The 20572-nt window shown below is 37.7% G+C and overlaps 1 protein-coding gene across 2 annotated transcripts; it reads right to left on the minus strand.

Annotated features, from left to right (window-relative positions):
• Window positions 1-1770: 1770 nt before the first annotated feature.
• LOC122966864 (transmembrane protein 106B-like) lies at window positions 1771-15943 on the minus strand. Of its 2 annotated transcripts, none has more exons than XM_044331234.1 (8): window positions 15800-15943; window positions 11640-11845; window positions 10939-11002; window positions 10699-10852; window positions 10456-10596; window positions 7492-7535; window positions 5888-5941; window positions 1771-2659 (listed from the first exon to the last, which is right to left on the minus strand). In XM_044331234.1, the coding sequence occupies exons 2-8, from the start codon at window positions 11815-11817 to the stop codon at window positions 2539-2541; spliced, it is 756 nt and encodes a 251-aa protein (XP_044187169.1). In that variant the 5' UTR covers window positions 11818-11845; window positions 15800-15943; the 3' UTR covers window positions 1771-2538. The 2 variants fall into 2 exon arrangements, with proteins under 2 accessions (XP_044187169.1, XP_044187168.1); XM_044331233.1 differs by having other exon boundaries at window positions 11640-11819; window positions 15800-15942.
• Window positions 15944-20572: the final 4629 nt, after the last annotated feature.

Raw genomic sequence — 20572 nt, forward strand, 5'->3', positions numbered from 1 at the left:
TTTGTTTTGTCTTCCTCTTTCACTCTCCTCTCCATCACTGACATACTGACTAACGAATCATAGCTTTTGCTGGGATTAGCAGTTTAACCTATTTTAGGAGTGAACAACTTTATTGTGAATAAAAAAAATAAATCCTGTTTATCTTTCAGTCTTTACAGTACTCCCAGCAGTGGTGAAGAAGAGGAGGAACCCTCTCTCTGATGACCTCACTGGATTAGATTCTGAACATGTAATCAACATGAGCTCTGGTTGCATTTCATCAAAACTGCTTCAGTGTGACATCATCATGGCTCTATTAGTTAATGGGAATGAATGTGATTTAAAACATGTCTCCTCTCCAAGCACAACTGACCTCAGATCATCTGGAATATGTGTCTTCCTGTCATCATGTCATTATTTCATTTCATGCAGTGATTTTTTGTTCTAATCACATTTAAATCAAGTGGAGACAGTGATCAGTGTGTGTTATTCATGGAGTGATGAACATGCAAGTGCCTTGCAATAAAGAAGCACAACAGAGGATGAAATACTGTTCTTTTTCTTTATTTCTTTGTAAACCAACCAACCAACAGTGAAGGTCTAAATGATTCTTCTGCAATATTATACCATCTACACTCACTGTGTTTAGATTCAGTCACTCACAAATTGACGGTGAAAGTTTAATACAAAACACAATGGTGCCACCTACTGAGTGAGGTTACACCATCACATAAAACAACTGTATTTTAGGGGATCTTCTCATCAGTGTGAACAGACAGAATGAATGAAGCAAGCATAACCTGTCTCAATGTTCATATGTGGACCTGACTGTTATTTTAAGATAGACTTGAAAAGTTGTGAACCTGTCCTTTAATGGTCAGTATGAACAGGAGGAATGATTACAGTAAGAATATCATGTCAATATTCATATGTGCACCTGACTGTTGTAGAACAGGCTTGAAAAATTGTGAACCTGTCCTTTAAGTGGATGAATGACACATGCAATGTATCCAAAATTACACCCATATGTGATAGACCGTGTCATTCCAAAACCATGTTCATTGTTGTGCTGCTGTAAAAGGCTCCACTCTTCATGTTAGAACCTGGCTGCAGGGATTTCCTCCCATTTAGACACAGGAGCATCAGTGAGGTCTAACACTGATGTTGGTGATAAGGTCTGACTCACAATCAGAGCTCCAGTTCATCCCAAAGGAGTTCAGTAAGATTGAGGTGGACAGGGGTGGCCACATACTTTTGGCTACATGTATTTCTCCATAGCAAAGCCTGAACCTGCCTGTTCCACAGAGGGATACATGACTGTTAGTGAGCCCACAGATTTGTTTAAGTTTATTTTTGTGTATTAGATTATTAGTTGTTTTTCTGCTCAGTTCTATCAGTGAACATAAAAAGATGAATCAGAGCACTTTGATGTAAGGCCAGCTCTGAGCTGTTTCAGCAGATACACATGACAACAGTTTGGCTTGATCATCCAAGTGTCACATGACTGGTCACATTCTTCTTTATATGCTCACTTAACTTGAGGATAATGTTAGCCCTGGTAGATCTGTGACGGTTCAGTGAGACTCCAGACAGGCTACGTTCCAACATTAAAGGGCCAGTCCACTGCTTTTACACATGAAGATCAGTTTACTCATCATGATAATGGCTTCTTTCCAAAGTCTGAAAAATTCATCCTGATGATGTCATCTCACCTTGGGCTCCAGGCTTAAGATTTATATAGAAAGTCTGCTTTACAAACTGGTGTCATTGAAGGCATCACAAAAGACAGTATTGAGTTACATTATTTATGAGTTTGACCCATACTAAGACCTTACAGACAGCAAATGCAACTATGGTGCATAATGTGTAATCTACTGTGCCATACTTTTCCAGCTCATGAAAAAAAAAAAGACAAAATGCAGCACTGGGTAAAATTCGATGCACTTGCATGTATTGAACAGTGACTTTCAGACAGTGGTTCAAATCTGCACAAACACAAAAGATCACAACATTTTCACATGACCTATTGGACTTTCAGTAACATCATCTCTGAACTTTAATCAGAGTATAATCAGGTCCTTATTACCAACAGATGATTCAGGTGACATTTCTGCACCAACTTTGATTCTGTCGGTGTATTTTTACTGTTTTCACGTTGGTGTTGGCTCCTTACCAACATCTACTGAATGTTGAACATTTTTTCTGGGTTTCTTCCAGTGTACAACTTGATGTGTTGAGTTGTTGAACTGTCAGGATAGAGATGATGAGAGTGATTTCTACCCTTCCCTCCTTCCTTCAGATACGGGGCGGGGTAGGAAGGGGGAGGTAACTTCACTCAATCAGATTAAAGTTCATTCCCTGAATGTCTGCCTCTTCATTCATCCATCCATCCAGGAGGAGCCTAAATGGAATCCTGCTTGGCATCACCAGGAATCACAAGATTTATCCAACATTTTAGCAACACAGTTCATGAAAAAAAAAAACACATTACAGGCCCAGCTATTCCTCTTCACAAACAGTATCTCTGTTCATCTCTTCCTCTGCCCACCCATCTATCCATCAGGGAGGTGGGGGTTGCACACTGTGTGGTATGGTGCTGTTTGCTCCACAATCGATGTACTCGTACGTCTCCAGGGAGAGTTGCTCGTAGTGGGCCAAGTAGTAAACTGTCATGGCCATCCTGCAGTATAAGATAGACAAAACGGAGGTTATAAAAGTAGACACTGATAAGAAGTTGGAAACATGAGCCTAAGAAGAATGTATGCCTGAGTTTAAAGGAACAGTTTGATTCACTTTCTCACTGGGAGTGAGATGAGAAGATGGATATCAGTCATTGAATATATTTTTTGGACTCTGTGCAGAAATGCTGGGTGGATGGATACACTGTTGTCCATCAAAAAAATAGTTCCTGCACATAACTGCCCCTAAAACCACAACTTGATCCATTTATGTTTCTATTTCAAGATACTTCATATTCTTATCTAAAAACTTTTTTTCTGTGAGGTTTGCTCATATGTGTTCCAAGTTGGATTCAATTAACTCTTAACTGCAAACTTGTTGTAAAATGCTCATTTCAGCCTGATGAATGTCACCGGTTCATGACGAGGTGTGCATTTGTGAGATTTGATTTGATAATAGCAGCACAACAGCACTGGTGAAAGTTACAAATGACTTCCTAATTGCACTGGACAAAGGACTTATTAGATCTTAGTGCTGCATTCGACACCATTGACCATCACATCCTATTACAGACACTGGAACATTTAATTGGCATTAAAGAAGCTGCATTAAGCTGCTTTAAATCCTGTTTATCAGATTGATTTCAGTTGATTTCAGTTTGCACACATGGAGGATTCATCGTGTGTAGATCTTTAATTCATAAAAATGTTACCAAAGAACAAAAAGAAGAAGAGCAGGGCTTCAAGTCCTGCTGTCAGAAATCAACAGACACATTCATCAGTGTCAGTAGTCCTACTTGAGGAGCTGAAACAATCAGAAAATATGAATCCAGCTGCCGACAACGTGTGATCAGAGATATTAGAGGAGAGAATATTACAGGCTACAGCAGGTGATGTTACACTGTCAGCTGCAACACAAGATGATACTGGACAGAATGCTGCACAAACACCCTGATGATTACAACAACTACTGACATAAAATCATCATATCTAAAAGAACCTCTCAGTAGACTGACAGCCATGATGATGATAATATGGTGAACAGATTAATTTTGCTAAGTTTGTTTTACTTTTACATGTTATATTAGTTGATTTTTAAACTCCAAATTCATTCAGATGAGGACATTTTGATTCTTCTTCTTGTCATTTTCCCTTGTGGAGAAGGTTGACTATCTGTTCACAACTCATATAACAGAGAGAGTAAATTACATGAAAACTGGTGAATGCCACACATCTTCATGAATCACTTGTACGTATCTGTTCAGTGTGTGAGTGGTTCTTGTATGAGGTCCAATGTGTTGTAGGTGTTTTTTTTTTGACTGTTTCCCCTGCTTCCTTTCTGCTAACCAGCTCTGTACTCAACACACAGACCTCAGACTGATGTCCATCACAATATTTCCTGCACTTTGAGTAACATTCGCCAGCTGCTTTAGTAAATTACTGAAACCTTTTAAAAACCCAACTATATATTCATATCTTCAGTAGGAACCAATGAGCTGAGAGACATAGACAAGTGAAGGCAGTCAGACTTAAACACATTTTTTGTTTTTTTCATGGGATTCCTTTGACAATAACACCAGACTTATCATTTAATAATGCATGTAAGAAAGACTTACAAAGATAGTTTGTGTGTGTATACATACATATACACTTCCAACATGTACAGTGAAATGCTGCCATCTCTCTTTACATGAATCAAAGAAGCAGTGAAGTTCAAAGTTGTGAAAGCTACAATGCTTTTCAAACTGTTCTTGAATCTTACATGCAGCAATGCAGTTGATCTTTAAGGCATAATCAAATAAAGGGCACAGACAGTCACTGAGTTTCTTTCCTGTCCAGCGTGAAGTATGTGAGTGAAGCACTGTGGGATTGTTAAATCTGTTCAGCAAGAGTCATGTGAGCGCTGGCTTCACAGCACAAACTGGGTCAGAAGTCAACACAGATATTGTAAGTGGTTATTCCTCTCTCAGCACTGATAATAGTGACTCCATCTTTAGGATGTTACTGAATCACTAGCAGATGGAAACTTAGGTATATTTATATTTTGTCTCTATGAGTTTGAATTGCACAAAATACAATTTTGAACATTTTGGAGGTGTGATTTATTCTAGAAGACAAAAAATTTTGCATCCTGAACCATATTTGCACTTATGTTTGACCTAATCTATATGCTATCAGTCACATATGACTGCGTATATACTGTCTGTTATCTGCAACAGCCTCTCAAGCTCTTCAGTCAAAATGGAAAAAAGAACAAATATAAATTCTAGGAATATCTGAGAACAGGTTAGACCAAGATTTTCAAACAGCCCAACCTCAGCCATGAACATAAACTAGTCAATATAATGAGTGGGTTGCCACACTACTATGGACTCCAAATTTAAAAGCTTTATGAAGCTTTGGCGAAAGTTCAAGAAGGAAGATCTCTTTATTTCACTACGGGTCAATGTCTGATGCTTCACATTGTTGGAGTCTAATCGCCATAAAATCTTTCTGTCACTAACATTAACAAATATTGTTATCCACTTCCAACTGATCTCTCCTTACTTAAATAAAGAGAGGAAAATAGTTTACTAAGAGGAAAATAGTTTCAAACTGTTGAGATGTGACATTTGTAAAATTAAACATCACAGAGCACTCGCTCATTTATGATCTTTCAAAGGAATAGTGGTGAACACACATAAAAAAAACAGCACATCTTCCAGAGGGACAAACTAAAAAATCAACTGCACAATGATCTGTGATATGTGTGTGTTTGTTGATGAGGTATCATGTCTGGTTACGAGAGTTGAACTGCTGGGAGTCGACTGAACAGTGTTAAGATTCGACTTTATTCAGTCTGTTCCTGCCTGCAGGGTGGCTAACGCTAACTAGCAGCAGTCTGCAGATATCAAGCTGATGTCTTCTCAAGAAATACAAACAGCAGCAGATCATCAGATGTCTGTGCTCAAACTGACTATTAAACTGGATGTGATCCACTTAGCTAATAATAACATCCTTGCAGATGGTTCAACCTTTTTATTATTTTTGCTCAACTGTCTTGCACATGATATCCTAAAAATATGATTATTTCAATCTTGTATTTTGCAGGGGATTAAAATTGTGAATCCACCCAAAGCTTGAAAAAAAAAACTAACATTGAGATTGAATCATTTCGGCTACATCACCCAGCTCTAATGGAACCGGTTCAAGACATTCTGACACATTACTGAACACATGATGATACTTACTGGAGGTGCAGATACAGAATGTGGACGGGCAATGAAGCTTTCTTACAGTAGTTACTGCAGAGAAAAAGAGTAAAAGATGTAGAAAACAGCTAATGAGGATCAGTTTTAGAAAGTGTGCAGTACAGTATTTACACAACAATGATGACTGATACAAGTTTTGAACTGATTAAGCAGATGTTGAACACACAGACAGACATTAAACTTAAACAGAAAAACATTATATGGAAGGAAGACAAAGCTAACTTCACAGCCAGGTTAGCTGGTGTAACAGGTTCTACTAGTGTGTAGAATACATCACCAAAACCTCCAACCTCATTCTGAGCTCTGAGATACACTTCAATGACCATTTTCCAAATGCAAACCATTTTTTTTTAATGTTTGAAAATGTTCTGCATTCCTTTCTCTCAGTCATCATCTGCACATGCCTCTTCAGCTTCTACAGAGTCAAGCTCCATGTGAATGATCCTGCCTTACACTGTGCAAGCACACACACAATAAAATCACATATGGGGAGGTCTGCAGGAAAGACATTAAAAATCCAAAATGAATGACAGTGGATTGAGTTTTTTCCATTTTAAGTGAAGATAGAAAAAAGCCTAAAGGACAAAGACAGAGCTTTAACACTACTTTCACTTTGATTTAACCACCAACAGGTTTATCATCTTCAAGGGAATTAACCTGGAGTAAAATAGGCAAGTGTTCCTGAGAATGAAAAGGCTTTGTTATTGTGAACTTTTCAGAGTTGTAACATTTTTATTCATTATCAATTTATCTGCTGGAAAATGTTAAAAAAAAATGTGAAAAATGTCCATTACAGTTTCCCAGAATAACCCTGTAACCTTGTTGATAATGATGATGACTTGTCAGGTGTAAATAATAACATTAACATTAACATTTAAGTTATTAATTCCACCTATGATTTTCCTGCTTTGACAAGTCTAACTGTCTCCTGTGAAAAGGGTCTAAGACTATTTTCCTCACCTGCAGACAGAACACCAGGCTAATTTAGGCTAATTTAGGCTAATTTCTTTTCCCGTTTTATTGTATCATATTTGAATAGGACACCTCCCCGTTTTTTGATATGCTTCTGTTGAATTTGCTATTAATGCAACCTCAACACATTCTCCATGTTTTGTCCTGATAAATTCAGCACGATGTACATTTCCACAGCACTAACTCCATCAGTGCAACAGTTCAGTCAAGTCATACCTTCACCACTCTGCTGCTCTCACTTTCTCTTCTCTTCCACAAATACTGTGTTACTGTCGATGAAACTCTGTGAAACCTTTATTTATTACCTTTATTACCCAACCTTTATTAGCCACCAGTCATTATTTGTTTGTGCTGGCCAAAGCCTGAAGTATAGTGGATGTATTTTTAATCCTCCAGCTTCATACAAACAACGCAATTAAGTATGTGAATTATGATGTTCATCTTGCAGCTGCTTGTCTACACACACACGTGTTGGTAAACAGCAAATAGAACCACACCAGTGATTGTGATACACACTGTGACCAAACCAGTTAGTTACAGCACAAATATAATCATTCCTAATGAATGAAACTGTTCCTGCTGGAGGAAGAAAAGTGATACTGGCAGCTCACCTCAGCTCAGTGTCCGTCAGCTTGACGGGGATCACAAAGGAGTACTGCGAGGAAAGACAGAGGCTAGTTACATCAATATCATATTAACAGTATTATTCTGATGTACATATGGTAAGTACATGCATATTCACATATATATTATAAATAATCAAACTGTTGCATTGTTATTCATTCATAAAATCAACAGTTTTTGTCTGTTATAAAGCCAAGCTTTAATTACAATCATGAAAAAATATAATCTCTCGTCACTACAATGTATGTGCAGTTTTCTGTGTTGTTGCTTTTAATGTCTTTGTAGACAAAATAATAACTTGTCCAACTTCCACTATGTCAAATATGATAAGAATAAGTCTGGCATTCTTCTGTATTTTTCATACTGTCAACAAAACACCTGAGAAGATCAAAACCAACAATGTGTCTCTCAATACTTTCTCACTTCCCTCTACGCCCCAAGTTCCTGCTTCAAAGTGTACAGCAAAAATCTTTAAAAATATAGTTTGTTTAGTTTCTTTTTTTTTTTTATAAGGTTCAGTAATTTCTGGAGACACTTCCGTTTTTAGCAAACGTTACTAAAACAAGAGGAAATGGTGCGTTTGCTAGGGACTATTTTCAGTGACGGGTTACAACACATTTGATATATTAACCTTTACTGTACAAGGGGCACTTGACTGAGAGCCATGTTCTCTTTTTTAGGAAGACCCTGTTCACACTCACACCTTTGCTAAACATGCAGAGGAGCTGCTGAACAGGAGCCCACATGACTGGCCAGAGCAAAGTATCAGTGCAGACAACAGTCGCAAAAAAACCCCCATCTCTGTAAAGGGTAGGTTGTGCTGATTTTTACAGTGTGTGTATGATGTCTGTGTCTACGATTTTGAGATGGGTACAAAATTTGACACAAATTTTGTCCCTCATGCACAAAGGGTTAAACATCTTTGATCATATACATGTTATTGTTTATTGTTGTTATGTAAGTTTCAGATATAAAGACCCCCTTCAGACATGTTGAAAGATATACAACTAGAAATGTATGCTTCTGCCAACCAATCAAGTTGCAGTTTACATCCATGTCTGTACAGACCGAGCAGGTATCTCCCCGTCTGAAAAGTGAAGCCAATGCAGAAGTGCCTTAAACCTGCATTCTTTCTAATGGCCAGCAGGGGGCGACTCCACTGGCTGCAAAAAGAAGTCCGATTTTATAGAAGTCTATGAGAAAATGACCCTAATTCTCACTTGATTTATTACCTCAGTAAACACTTTCCCATTATGGTCCCATTTAGAGTGAAACAGACGATAAAGCAGGGTATGCTTTAGGGTGTGGCTACCTTGTGATTGACAAGTCACTGCCATGGCGACAACGTTGATTACATAACATCACCATGACGTAACCCCAGAATCACAGAGTATATGTGTAGCTGCTGCTATTTCATAGTGTGTTTTCAGTTCATGAAAGTTAACTATAACATTTTAGTCGCCTAAAAAAAGTCTTGTTCAGTGTTTGGTTGTGAGAAAAGACCCTCCAAGGAGTCGGCTGTTCAGTTTTTTCAGTGAGTGCATTTTGTTTTAATGGTTTTAGGCCTGTTTTTCATTAGCGGAAATTAGCATTAGCATTATCACTGTTAACCATAGATTGTAAATACATCGTGCTAACCATGTAGCAACTAGCACTATGGTCAGCTCAACCCTCTCATGCAAATATGGTCACTTCTGGCTCCAAAAATCAAACATGGCAACGGTCAAATCCAACATGGCGATGGTCAAATCGCTAAACTCGAGGCTTCAAAATGGCAGTTCACAAACCAATGGGTGATGTCACGGTGACTACGTCCATATTTTTGGTCTATGGTACATACTCATATAATATTTGTAGTGAAAATTTTGAAGGAATTCAATAAAATCAGCACAGTTTCAAGGTGAGCACCCAAGATTAGCGTCACCAATTCTATATCCGACCAAATGTGAAATATGGTCACAATCCCTCCTTCTGTTCCTGAGTTACGTATAGTTCCTGAATTATGTTCCTGAGTGTTGAATAATGGCCAGAAAAGTGTTGACCAAAGTTGACCTTTGACCACCAAAATCTAATCAGTTCATCCTTGAGTCCAAATGGATGTTTGTGCCAGATATAATGAAATTCCCTCCAGGTGTTCCTCAGATATCGCGTTCACAGGGATGGGACAGACGTAGATACAAATGCATGGACAACCCAAAAACATAATGCCTCAAAAACGTACAATTACCTCATTAAAAACCTTAAAATTTCATCTATTCCTTCACTCTAACTGAAAAATCCAGAATGGATGAATATGCAAATTTTGTTAATGTCAAAAGTTTAACAGCTGGACAAAAGGTGTTTCTTCCTTTGCTGAAAAGTCTATTCTTGGTGTTTGTGCACTGGAGGCTTCAAGTTTCCATATCACATTTGTGCAAGTGGCATACTGGACCACAATTGGCTCCAGACTAGTTGTGATGTCACAAATCGTGCCCATAGGCCACAGAGAAACTTTCCTCCTTCAGCAGATGAATGACAAAACAGCTTTCTAATGTCAAAAAGTAACAAAAAGCAAAACACATTTTTGAATGGAGGGCGACTTTAAGTTTAGAAAATAATATTCTACATCTGTGAGTGTTTTATTTTAAACATTTACAACTTCAGTGCAGTTCCATATATGTACATACTGTATCCTCTGCAGCTCCATCCACTAAAAAATGTGGTTCGGAGACCTTCCAGTCACAAGCCCACTTGTCTAACCTTTAGATATTGTTGGATTTGGTCTTTTCGTGGAATTAGTTGACAACAGAACAAAGTTTGTGTCACAATGGCAACTGTCTTGTGTTTGTTCTCAGTAATGATGTTAATAACTAAACCCATTCTAAAAGCATGCTTTTTGCTAAGCTATCCTGTGCAGCTGTCCACCATCCTTAGATGATACTGTGTGTTCCTGTGTGGTTGGGATGTCTCACCATTTTGATTGACAGAGGATTGACAAATGTGACGTTCTTGATGGAAACTGCTCCCACCACCGTGTCAAAGTTCAGGGCCTGCACGGTCAGGTTGTAGGCCTGCACCGTCGCAAAGTTGTTGTTGGTGATGTTCAAGACATTCTACAAGAAATCGCAGTTGTGATTGACAGCAAAGTTCAATTGTTATTAAAATGTACATTTCTTTCTTTCATCCATGACACCCTTCACTTTCTCTTCACCCACCGTGATGTTAATTTGGACGCCATCTTTAGTGAAGTAAACGAAGGATGACTTGACTGCCACTGGAGACAGTATGACAGAGCGGGGAAACAGGAAGAACAACACCAGGGAGCTGACCAGGAGGCACACAGTAACAGACACAGCAACGTACAACTTCCTGTGAGAGGAGGAAACACAACAAATTACATGTCAAAAAGCCATCATCAACTCATATGAGTTATATGTGATTCCCGTTATTCTTACGTATGTCTGGGTTTCAGCCTCTGGTCATTGCAGGGGATGACAGCCACCAGCTTGCTCTCCTGACCTGTAACACACATGAAACATGCTTTCATATCAAATATGGCAACATGGGGAGTTGATGTGATCTTGTGAGGGGTTCAATTCTCTCATATTTGTGTCTCCTCTGTCAAGTCATGACACCCCAGGAGCAGGGCTGTGGGGATTTTTTAATGCTGGTCCTGATACGACACCAAAACAATACTTTTTGTGGAAGTCTGGCAGTGGTTTGGGGGGCGTTTGGATACTAATGGTAGTCGAAGTGCAGGCATTATAATTCTTAAGTCAAACATGTCCTTTCCCCCCCATGTGGAGGCAGGTGGTACAGGTCTTGTATGACAGGTCTGAACCACTCTTGAATTTCATTTGTACACAGGAAAAATTCTAAATATGAGAAAATTGGTGAATGCCACAATATCCCACCTTGTGGTTCTTGCATGAGGTCCACTGTTTCTAAATGACCTCAAACATATCTTATACATTTCTGTACAGACATTTCTTGTCAGTAATCTATGCTTGAAACACTTCATTGAAATAATAATACAATAAATGTATTAATAATGTAAATAATCATTACTTGAAGCTCAAGAATAGATATAATTTTTCATTCCAACCATTGTGACTTAATTGTGATGTGTGTGTGTGTGTATGTGTGTGTTCATTACCTCTGGGTATACGTCCAGTACCCTGACAGGTGGGACAGTGCACCGTCTCTCCTGAGCTGTGCCTCCTGCTGGAGCTCCGCCTCTTGATCTCATCCCTCTCAATGATAGGCCGGTCATCCTCTGCCTGGCCACTCCCACTCTCAGTGCCACTGACACAGCTGCTGGGAGCAGTGCCCATAGCTGACAAAACAACAGCTGCCAGTCAGCTCCAAAACTTAACAGTATTAGTACCAATGAAATCAAACATTCATAACATACATTCTCCTCTCAAATTATGTTCTACCTATTATTTTTTTCTCATAATACTGTGTACGTAATACTGTTTCATTATCATATAATGACTTTCAACATTCTATTTGTTATTAAGATTACTACTTTTTAATAAAATGACATCTTCTAAAATCATGACTATCTTGTAATATTACAACTTTTTTGCAAAATGACAATTTACTTCTAATATTGTGACTTTTACTGGTAAAATTGCAACTTTATCTTGAAATATTACAACTTTCTCCATAAAAGTTAAACTTTATTATAATAATATTGTGACTTATTTTCATGAAATTATGATTTTATATGAAATTGAACTTTCACTGCAACAATACTCAATATTACAGTACAATAAAAAAAAAGATCTTTGTCTCATAAATCATAATCAGTGTTTATCAGTTTTTTTTCAAATTTTACAATTTTTTATTTAACTTACGATTTCTTTCTCATAAAAGTTCCAACTTTATCTTGAAATATTACAGCTTTTTCCATAAATTTATGACTTCATTCCAATAATATTATAACTTTTTCTAATACAGTTACAACTTCATTCAAATAATATCATGACCTTTTGTTTTATTTTGAATATAACAACCTTTAAATTATGGCTCTATTCTCAAAATATTTTGGGCTTTTTTGTAAAATTATGACTTTATTCTAATTATGTTATCTTTCCTTAAAATAGTGGTTGTATTTTACATTTTTTTTGTCAAATTAGGACTTTATTCCAACAGCATTATGACTTTTTCTCATAAAATCTTTAACTTGAAATATTACAACTGTTTCGTAAAATTACAACTTTATATTCATAATATTATGGTTTTCTTTTCTTTTATATTTTAGACAGCGGCCCTCACACTCTGTCATACAAATCCACATTGTCACTCATTGGTACCAAACACTGTATTACTGCGTTGAACTATGTGGTGTATGAGCCAGAAGGATGCAAAACTGGAGGCCTACAATAATTATTTTGCTTAATAATTTCTATTCTATATGCAATGCGTTGTTAAGGCTGTTTAACAAAATGAACAAACTCAGGAAGTGCATCTGCATGTGGACATGGTGCGTTGACTTACTGAATGAAAGAGGAAGGAGGACACTAGCTTCTAAATACTAACCCTCTCCACTGTGTCTAATACAAATAGAATACTGTAGAACAGAATCACTATGTATGGCTGTGATGACAGTTGCTGCTGAGACAGAGCAGGTGCACACACGCCTAACACACATCTGCAAAGCAAATACAATGATAGCTTGCAGATAAGGAAACAATTGTGTGTGCAGTACAGACCAACATGGTTGGCTTTAGTTTCCTAGCTGCACACCTGCATCATAAAATAGTGAGAAGAGAAGTAAGAAAAACTATGCAAACATGGAAAACAACTAAAAAATATGATTAGTGTCTGTACTACTGTGTAATGCTGTAACATGTAATGGATTTTCTTACAAATGATTAACTTAATTCATTGAATTTAGTGGATATTCAAAAAGGCTTTTAAATTTGACTTTTTGTTATTCCATGTACTTATGTGTCCTCCAACAATTATAACCTAAAATATAAATAATATATAAAGTTAGTCAACCCACAGAGCAGTAAAAGCAGCTCTGATTGGCCAGTTGCTATGTGTTGGTGGACTTTTCGGTCTCTTTTAGCTCATTGTTTTGGTTTTATGGCCCACAGCATTTGGGTCTGTCCTCCAGCAGCAGCAGCTGGACACAAACTTGATGCCAAATGAATGATAATATTGCTCTGTGTCTGCTGGATGTGATAACTGTTAGATAACATGTTCACCAGAACTTTATAAGATGCTGATATGTGAATGGGCTTAGCACTAAGGCGGGGCATGCTTTGGTTGATGTCAGTTGGACGACATTCATGCAGCTCCTCTGGAAACAATAAATACAAAACAGCAGCAAAGTGTGCTTACATCCTGCGTGAGACTCTGCTGTCTGAAGTACTTTTCATAACTTTGCCATTTTCAAACTGTCACATTTTTCTGCTCACATAATATGGTGCTGCTCAACATATTATTTACTATGTTGCAGGACATAAAAGAAAGAGTGAGTAGTGCCCCCTTTTATATTTATTTTTACTTTTGTTATTAAGGTGGTTTGGTTGTGGATTTTGTTCATTGTAAAATAACTGAAAAATAAATAAATAAATGAAAAGTTTTAAAAAGCAAATAAATAAATGAAAGCAATCACAAAGGGAAAACTGTACACATTGAAGTATGAATGAAAAAAGAAAAGTTAGATGCAAAGTGAAAGGCAGCAGAGCTGCAATGATTAGTTGATTAATCGATTAGTTGCCAATTATTAAATTAATCGCCAACTATGATATGATATGATTTTGAGTCATTTTTTTTTAAAGAAAGAATGTCAAAATTCTCTGATTCCAGCTTCTCAAATGTATGTTACATAATCTACGATTGTAAACTGAAACTGGAGTAAACTACAGAAGAGAAGACGTATGAGGACGTCACCTTGTGCTTTGGGAAACGATGATCAACATTTTTCAACATTTTCTGACATTTTATAGGCCAAAACAACTAAACGATTAATCCAGATAATAATCGACAGATTCATTGATCATGAAAACAATCATGAGTCGCGGCCCTAAAAGGCAGATATAGTATAAATGAATAAATGAAATAAAGTAAAAACTAAAAGCCTCAAATTTTCTTTCGTGATTCCATTTCAAATCCAGATGAAAGACATTTAACTAGTATCTAACTTTTGTATGCTGATGTATTTCTGAGTGCAACAGGATAAACAGGCGGGACAGAACGTTGAGAGGATTTTGATTTGAACATGTAAAAGTGGGCGTGTCATAATGAATCTTAGTTATTGATTGATTGGTGGATGCCATGAGGCCATGGGCCATGATATTATTGGTTGAAATTGGTTGGCTCAAGCCTAAATAAGTACACTTCATATTTTATTTTGCAGGAAGAAAACATGATTGATTTTGATATAAGAATACAAAGAAACAGATTTGTTTGTATTTTTGGTATATATTGTTAATAGGTGCACAATATGATTGGAGATGTGATCTAAAAGGGTTTTCATTTCATCTCGAGTTGTTTACCTCTGTGTATACTGAACTTCTTCAACTGAGTCAGATGACTAAATTTAACTCACATAATAAGAGGAGATATGTTGATAGGAGAAGTCACTGAGAAGTGATCTGTGGAATGTGGTTAGGCCTTCAGATAAACCACATGTCCCGATTAATATATGACTGTTGTTGTCGTCACTGCTTTCAAGAGTAAATAAATAAGTGTTTTGGAGACAATTGTTGGTTCCTGGTGGGAAAGGATGAAAAACATGGCCGCCTTCTGTAAAGGGGACTAATAAATGAGTCTATTTGTTTATTAAGAATTCCTGGAACCATACATATGATGCAAGTTTATGTTACACTGTGTGCGCGCGCACACACACAGACACACACGCGCGCGCACACACACAAGGTGGTGCAAGACGTCTGAACTACGCACTTTATTTGTCAGGAACATTTTTTCTGACATACATACACGTCACGACGAGAGTAGATTTACGGATGCGCTATCAATAACTTATAGATAGATTAAACTTTAACACAGAAAGCAACATTTGAAGTTTTAACAGAAGACCTACTTGCACGACAAGTGTAGGAACTGTTAGGAAAAAACTAAGAAATGTCCTCGTGAATATTGCCATGTCACTGTAGACGGATTTAGATCATTCGTTGTTGACGTTACGGCTAATTTCTCGATAAACGAAACATATGGCAACACGCTCTTTAAAACTGATCGTAACGTTACTTTAATTTCCTCTGTATTCCAGCCTCAGGTGATAGCAGGTGTTTCTCAGATGTTGGATAGTAACACTCGGTGCTGACAGCTTACCTGGCTGATGAGCTTTGGTTTAAGATGTTAACAGCGTCTTCATCTTCAGTCCCGCTGGGAAGCAACGCAGTCCTGTTTGTTACGGTATTTGGCGGCGCGGGGTGAAACGCAGCTCCAAGTCCGACAGTGTCACACTACCATGAACGCAACACTCGACCACTTCCTGTCACACATTTCAAATTAAAGCTCTGATTAAAGCAGGCTCCGTCGCAAAGTTTACTTCATATTTACTGACATAATGAGTGAGTAGTGTCTTTTGAGGTGAATATATTGATTTGTTATTTACTTTTTTTTAAAATACCAAACCTGATTACACAAATTGTGCGGGAGGAGCGAGTAGTGGCTATTTACATGACAGTATTGAAATGGTCAGAAGATATCAGACACATTAGTGTGAACATTATTTTTGCTGTTGATACCAAGTAATGAAAATGGGTAGGTTATTTTTAAATATATTGCTTAAAATTAGATTGGAATGGACTGTCCTTGTCCAATCTTACTTTAATATATTATAATTATAATTAAGTCTATGGAAATATTTCCTTTTTGTGTTTTTTTCGGTCAAAAGAGGAGCCATTTACGCTAGCTCCTTATTGATTTCTTCCTTTTAATCTTTAATCTTCTTGATTAAAATAAAAATTTTGAACATATTGTGAATCACAGACTTTCAATCTGCTCTTATTTTGAATTCAAAACCACCTTACGTCCCGTATTATACTGGCTATTTGTGGAAGCTTACCAAAGCAGTTATTCAGCATTTTCCTACATTTATTTATTTATTTAGTCTTGACTTGACTTCAATCTCACACAAGTGGAGAAATGAGGCAGCAATTGTGTGCAGTGCTGCCAGGGGTGTAGCACAATAAATGGGGTCCTGTGCATATCCACAGTAATTGGATCTCCTTCCCCTGTATTAACATCCATTTTCATACATGTACGACTAACTGAGTCAACAACAAAACACATTAATCAATAGTGGCTATTGTAGGATCACAAATTAACTATTTATACCATATTTTAGAAAATATAGAGGTTCAAATATTGTTTTATACACACAAAAAGCCACCAATTTACTTGCCCCACTAATAACATTAACTAATGTTTGTTTTTAGCTGTAACTGGACAAAGTCCAGTCTTTATGAGGGCCCTCTGGTATTGGTGCCGAAAGCAGTTAAGCATACTTCTGCATGGGGGTTACACAGTATCCAATGTGTTAAAGCTTCTTAGGCTATGCTGTAGTTGACGTGCAGTTCCTCAAAAATCTGCATTTGGGGGCTACAGGAGCCACAGCGATACCACATGGAGATTGTAAGAACTGTGAGGTCAGTTTGGGCTGCCTGTGTTTTCTACTAAAAGTTTCTGACGCTGGTTGAGATTGTTGAGTGAAGGCAATAAGTAGAAAGTTGAAAAAAGACTCACTTATTTTCTTTTCATCTCCGGCACACAGACCAGAATAGTCTGTGAAACAAGGCAGACCCTCCCCTCCTCACCCGTTACACAGTTACTGCAGAGAATATGATTAAAGCATGATATGGTCTGATCATGTACAATACATCCATCAAGTGTTGTGGTTGGAAGAAAAACTGTTAGCCCCTTGTGTCAACCTTAAATCCAGCTGTAGTTCTACTTCTCCACGATACCTCTGAGTGCTCTCTCCAATTGTTTTTCTTGTGCTCTTTGGTTCTAAGCTTAGATTAATTTTTAAAACATTTTCAGGACTTGTCTTTTATTGTTTTTATCAAGTGTCATGTTTCAATTCCATGCATACTATTGCATATCATTTTCATAGGCCTACATTAATTCATTATTATGATTTATTTAATTACAGTTAATTGTTTTCTTTGCTTACCCTGTATTTCATATCCATATAAACTATACATAATGTATCAGTGTTCTTACTTTTGATATCTGTTTTTGTTTTCTGTTTTTTGCACTGTGTATATTTTCGCAAGGTCTGTATGTTATGTGTGTATAGTTGGATCAGAAGCAGATCTACGGATGGGCCTGGATGTGTATGGCCCACCCAGACAGACAGCTTGTCCAACCTATCCAATTCATGAAAATAATAATAATAATTGCTCTAAATGTTTAATTGTTTTGTCTTGTGAAATTTTAGAATTTAATATATGTAGCCACTAAAAATTAATAATATTCAGAACTTCCTCTCTTACGTGACTGGCGTTATATTGTCAGAAGGTGGTTTCATCTAGCTAGCAGCTAGATGGAACTATGGCTAAACAGCTATGTTTGAACTGCTTTTTAAAAAAACCACACTTCTAGAGGCTGAAGCATGTTTGGACCAGGCCATGCCTAAAGAGGAGTCGCAGCAGGTAGCAGCAGGTAGCTGCCCTGCAAGCATTTTTCCGAATATGAACAGTCTGTTAAGGGCCATCATAACCCTCCCTCTAATGTCCTGCAGTGTTGAGAGACTTTTCTCCACAACAAACCAGATCCAGATGCACCTGAGATCATCATTGTTGACTGGACACCTGAACAACTTGACGCTTTTGTCTTTTGAGAACTAACTGACACTTTGGATGAAAATGACATAATCAACCTTTTCGACTTGAAGCCCAGAAGACTCCACCTTATGCAGGCATAGTAGCCACAGGTAAGCCAGTGTTTTGCTTTGTTTTTTTATTTTGGCCTACCCTGGCATGTTATGATTGCGGTTTCTGTGAGGAAATTCTGAATTGTAACATATTTGTTGTTCAATTTGTGTTTGTAGCCACTCTCTAAATTAGGGTTATACAGGTTTGGATTTGCTCTTATCATGTTATTTCCTCTTATTTATAGATAGCCTCTTATTTATAGATATATAGCCATAGCCATTGATCTGTGTGAACACATGAGCGCAAGCTAAAGAAATATCAATGGAATGGACAGAAGGCCTGGAACCTGCTGGTGGAAGTCGGCTGTAGGGGCTTCTAAGGGCACTTGCTCTGGAGAGGTCTTGGACTGCTTGTGAATGAAGGCCTGGTAAGAAAGCAGCTGGCAGCCAACATCACCAAGCAGGCAGAGGTGGCATCATGGTGCATCTGGATAAAGTGTAATGAGTGGTGGTAGAACCGACGTGGCGACAGGCTAACAACATCACAGAGCTGAGTGGTGGACACTGGGGGTAGTACCAGGATGGTGGTACCAGGACACTGGTTCTACCGTCAAGTCTGTTGGTCTGTTGGTTGGTCGGTCCACCACTTTGGTCAAGATTAAAATATCTCCACAGCTATTACATGGATTGGCACAAAAATTTTACCATGAGTTGACATTTGTAGTTTTGAGAGAAACGTCTCAACAGCTATTGGATAATATGGGCCTCTAGTGAATTTTGACCCCGGAGATTAGAGTTGTCATGTGTATTTAGCCATTCTGTTCCCAGCATCACCTAGTGGCCAGATATTTTTGAGACTGAATGTACCTTTCAGTGATTGATGTGCGTTGGATCATCAACAGAGGTTATTTACAGGTTTGTGCAAGACTTTTGTTAAGTGAATCTGATGAAGCCTGTGGTGAAACCTCTTGTTCTCACAGTCACACTTGATTTGCATGATGAGTTACTTTTTCGTATGTTATGTACTGCATGTAAATGGATGGATTATGAGATTATGAGTTACAGACAAGTAAAAGACCTGCCCTTGTATGCAGCAGCAGCCCCCACCCTACCCTGTTTTTGTTAGTGACATCTTCAGCAGTCTGAGTTAGTCATATAAAGTGGATATCTGCCACATTTAGTCTTTTTAGCATCAAATTCCCTCTTTGTGTTTCCTCGGACAGTGTTTTCCTGTTGAGCTGCGGTGGAAGTATAGTAACAAAAAGAGGGACTTTGGCGCTAAAAATACTGTAACATTGAAAGATATCTACTTGATTTGACTCATTTGGACGCTGAAGCTTCATAGTCGCTTCAGATAAATTTTTAAATACATTATTGCACAGAAGAAGGACTGTAGATTTTGGCTCCCATCACCTACATTGTAAATTCATTATGGAGGGATCTTCTAATGGCCAGCATGAACAGGAGGAATGGTTATGGCAAGAAAAATCTGTGTCAATATTCATTTGGGTACCCGACTGTTGTTTTAAGACAGACTTGAAAAATTGTGAACCCGTCTTATAAGGGTTTATGGTGTAGCTACTGAGTCTGCGCATGTATGCACAGAAGCTATGCTTTACCTGACATATGCCTCCTCAAAAACTACTCTTTGGGGCTATGAAGTGGAGATACAGCGTGGAGACTGTAAAAACTGTGATTTGCTGCTGCTATTCTTATTCTTAAAACAACCAAAGAAGGTTGAAAAAAGGCTCAGTAATATGCTGCTTTTCAGTAATCTAGCTCATTTTATAAAGTCATCTCTACTGTAAACCTTTTGCTCACTGTGATCACTGCTATGTATCAATGAATACATGTAAACATGAGTAATATTATTCGTTATAGATGTAACTGTGGTGTGATGTTAGATGTTGTGGTGATATCATGAGGGGAAATCAGATGCTCAACTGTAAATCAAAACTACAGACTCTCCTACTACATTAACTCCTTGCATTAAGCATATTTCCAGCTGTAATGATCAAAACCAGTAAAAACAGCCCAATACCAAAACTATATAGATTGCATCCCCATACTTTTGGCCATATAGTGACTACACTTCTTGAGTCATGCACAGTGGAGGTGTCAGTTAACACTGTGTCCTGTGAAAAATTTCCTCCTTTTGCAATATACTCAGCCCATTTTGCAGTCATGTCTTCATGTTACTAAAAAAAAAAATTCACCAGAAA

Source organism: Thunnus albacares, chromosome 17 (genome assembly GCF_914725855.1).
Source record: "Thunnus albacares chromosome 17, fThuAlb1.1, whole genome shotgun sequence".
Taxonomy (NCBI): Eukaryota; Metazoa; Chordata; class Actinopteri; order Scombriformes; family Scombridae; genus Thunnus; species Thunnus albacares.

Bases quoted from the DNA above. Each gene is read 5' to 3' on its own strand.
- LOC122966864 (XM_044331234.1), bottom strand. From the start codon at position 11,817: ATGGGCACTGCTCCCAGCAGCTGTGTCAGTGGCACTGAGAGTGGGAGT. The intron at 10,597-10,698 runs GTGGGTGAAGAG...GATTTCTTGTAG, and splicing joins GCGTCCAAATTAACATCACG to AATGTCTTGAACATCACCAA. The intron at 5,942-7,491 runs GTGAGCTGCCAG...TTTTCTCTGCAG, and splicing joins CTGACGGACACTGAGCTGAG to TAACTACTGTAAGAAAGCTT.